At 38.9% G+C, this 3,084-nt stretch overlaps 1 protein-coding gene and 1 non-coding gene across 2 annotated transcripts; one reads left to right on the top strand and one right to left on the bottom strand.

The window, feature by feature from the left end:
• Positions 1 to 802: 802 nt before the first annotated feature.
• On the bottom strand, positions 803 to 2,400 carry LOC113333854. Its single transcript, XM_026580230.1, has one exon. The coding sequence runs from the start codon at positions 2,271 to 2,273 to the stop codon at positions 1,149 to 1,151; it is 1,125 nt and encodes a 374-aa protein (XP_026436015.1). The 5' UTR covers positions 2,274 to 2,400; the 3' UTR covers positions 803 to 1,148.
• Positions 2,401 to 2,524: 124 nt separating this feature from the next.
• On the top strand, positions 2,525 to 2,597 carry TRNAR-CCU. Its single transcript has one exon. It is a non-coding gene; the product is annotated as a tRNA-Arg (tRNA).
• Positions 2,598 to 3,084: the final 487 nt, after the last annotated feature.

A 3,084-nucleotide genomic window follows, 5' to 3' on the forward strand; every position in this document is an offset into this window, starting at 1 on the left:
ATTTGGGTGCTTAGGAATCCGACAGGATTTGAAGTTGGCGACAAATTCAGGTCAGAATGGTTACTGCATGGGTTTGAAGAGAGGATGAAACAGAAATGGCAAGGATTGTTAGTCAAAAATTGGTGTCCACAAATTCAGATTCTATCCCATGAATCTACTGGTGCATTTTTGAGCCATTGTGGATGGAATTCAATTTTAGAAAGTTTGAGCGATTTGTGTTCCTGTGATTGGCTGGCCTCTTGGGTCTGAACAGTATTACAACTCAAAGCTGTTAGAAGAAGAATTGGGGGTTTTCCTAGAGTTGGCAAGAGGATTTGATGCAAATATCAATAGTGAAGACGTCACTCAAACAGTCCGTCTAGTCTTGGAGAGTGACAAAGGAGTTAAGATGAGGAAGAAGGCTGAAGATTTGAGCCAAGAAATGAAGAAAACTTTAATGAAAAATGGCTCATCTGTTCAATCCTTGGATAATTTTGTCAAGCCTTTGTGGATGTGGGGTGAGGAAGATATCAAACGTTGTTAATTTCTCGGTGATGCAGGTACTTTGTTTAGCTGTCATTAGTTACGATTAATTTGTTCTATTTAGATCCTAAAGCCCCTCTCTGGTTTCACAATTGAAGTTTTTGTCCTTGCACAACATATGATTTAATCCCCTGGTCTCATAGTTAATATTTATTCACGAGTCTGAATCATGTTTAGCTCACAAGACCAATATTGTTTACTTATGATGCTAAACTGCCAATATTAGCCCTCTCCAAGGGGGATTTTAGCAATAAGAAGCTCAAAAGAAAAACTAGGATTCTGAAAGAATATTTCTACTAAAAAAAACAATCAAAATACAAATGCTTCTTCACAGTGCAGAAGACTCTGAGTGATTTGCTCATAACAGCAGAAACAATTACAACCATGATTGACCTAAAACAACCAAATTACTATGGAAATTGCTAAATCCTTCACTATTCACTCAGATAGCAACAGTGTGAAGCTGAAATTCTGACTCAAACCAAAATCTGACTCCAAACCAGACAATACTGAAGAAATTACTTGCAATGGGACTCAATAGTGTGATAAGACTCATCATATTTCCAAAACCCTAAATCCCCAGAATGCAAAGAAAGAATCATTCATTATAGACAAACCCACGAAATCTAGAGGAAATCCTCATGATGAAGATCATATACGCGTCGAATTCTATGAAATTTCTTATGAACATTTATCTGGTGTTGACGATGATGGTAGTGGTGGTGGTGACCGCGATGATGATAATGACCTCCTCCTCTCTCTCTCTTGTTACCCACATCCAATTCATCTTTGCTTCCCTTCAATTTTGCTGGTAAGATTTCCGCCATAGAGACCGGTGGAGGAGTAATCACCGGTAAAGACACAGGTATAGGTGCCGAGATAGCAGCAGGAGCCGCCACAGATGTTGCAGGAACAGAAACCGAAGCCGGAATAGAAGTATCCGTAATTGAATCAGGATTCGAAGATATAACCGGAAATGATGGAGGAGACAACGAATCTGCCGAAATTGAAGCAGGAGATAACGAATCTGCCGGAACTGTTGAAGGCGGCGGCGGCGAAAATGAAGTTGTTGATATAGCAATCTGGTCAGGAAACTTCACTGGAGGAACATAAGAAGAGAAACACTGAATAGATTGAGTAGAAGAAGAAATAGAACCTAAATCAAGATCACTGTAAACATTATCATTCACATTCTTTCTGAAATTCACAGAAAGAATTCCACCTAAACCATGAACAGTAATTCTTGAACCGGTATAAAGATCTGGAACCACGATTCTCACACCATCAACACTAACAAAAGATGAATTCTCATTAGGATTAGGATTATCATCCTTAGTAATCGTGAGACAATGATGAGGAATCAAAGTATTGATAAAAGAAACCTGATTAGACAATGATCCGCCAAGATTATTACTGAAAGAAAAGGAGGAGAGATTATTGAATGAGAATTGATTAAGAGATACATGATAACGAAGCTTCTGAACATAATCTGAAGAATCAGAAACTAAATCAAGTGAGTAAAGATCAGAATCAGTTGGTGAAAAGAGAGTGATGTTGTTGTTGAAAGTACTGATGATCTGATAACGAATATCTGATGTTGAGATTGCGTTTCCGAATAGATTGTATCCGTTTGCTTTTAATGATGTTATTGCCATGTTTAATTCTTCTTCTGGTATGCCATTAACAACAACATTCATGATGAACAGAAGAAGAAGAATTACAGTAGTTGGAAAAATCAGCTGTTTCTTCATTTCTTGATTTTCAGAGAGAGTGGAAGAAGAAAGTGTCTGGTTCTTGAACGGAGATGGTGGTGGTGATTCTTGATTTTTGTGGCGGTGGGGGAATTAACAGAGAGGTGGCCCTCTTATAATGATGAGCTGTTAAAACGGTTTTGTGTCTCGGTTGAGTGGTGAGACGATTTTGTAACAAACTTGGCCGCTTTTTTCCTCGGGAACTGGGTATCATTTTGTTCTGGTTTCTGGTTCCTAAATGAATCAACGAAGCGCCTGTAGCTCAGTGGATAGAGCGTCTGTTTCCTAAGCAGAAAGTCGTAGGTTCGACCCCTACCTGGCGCGTTCTATTTGTTTTTTACAAATTTTTGAAGTATTGATTTGCCGATTAAAGGACTACTCCTTGGTGTATATCTTTGGCTCAAATTCAGGGAACAGAGATCAATTTCAATTTGCCCACAATTTACAATACTACTAGTACTAGAGAAACTACACTCCAGTTTCAAAACATGGTTCCATTTCAATTCTAGACGTTTCTAGCACCAGCGGCAGCACTACTACCACCACTATAACCTGGTTAGTTAATTAGCTTTCTGATCCATGTACTCGGGTATAACCTGATTAGGTAGGTCTTCCACGATCTACTTGCAAACTCATCAAGAGTCAAATCTGCAAAGGGGGTTAATCCGCAAATGGTGGGAGAGCCGGTTTTGTTATGTTGGTTGATGAACCGAGCGGTTTCCTTAAAAATACCAAACCTCTCTTTAAAAGCTTTTCCGTCTTCCAAATCAAAATGGGTGTCTTCATTAAACGCAAGCCACTTCAAAAACAG

Source organism: Papaver somniferum, unplaced genomic scaffold (assembly GCF_003573695.1).
Source record: "Papaver somniferum cultivar HN1 unplaced genomic scaffold, ASM357369v1 unplaced-scaffold_13469, whole genome shotgun sequence".
In the NCBI taxonomy this organism is placed as follows: Eukaryota; Viridiplantae; Streptophyta; class Magnoliopsida; order Ranunculales; family Papaveraceae; genus Papaver; species Papaver somniferum.

Bases quoted from the DNA above. Each gene is read 5' to 3' on its own strand.
- LOC113333854 (XM_026580230.1), bottom strand. From the start codon at position 2,273: ATGAAGAAACAGCTGATTTTTCCAACTACTGTAATTCTTCTTCTTCTG.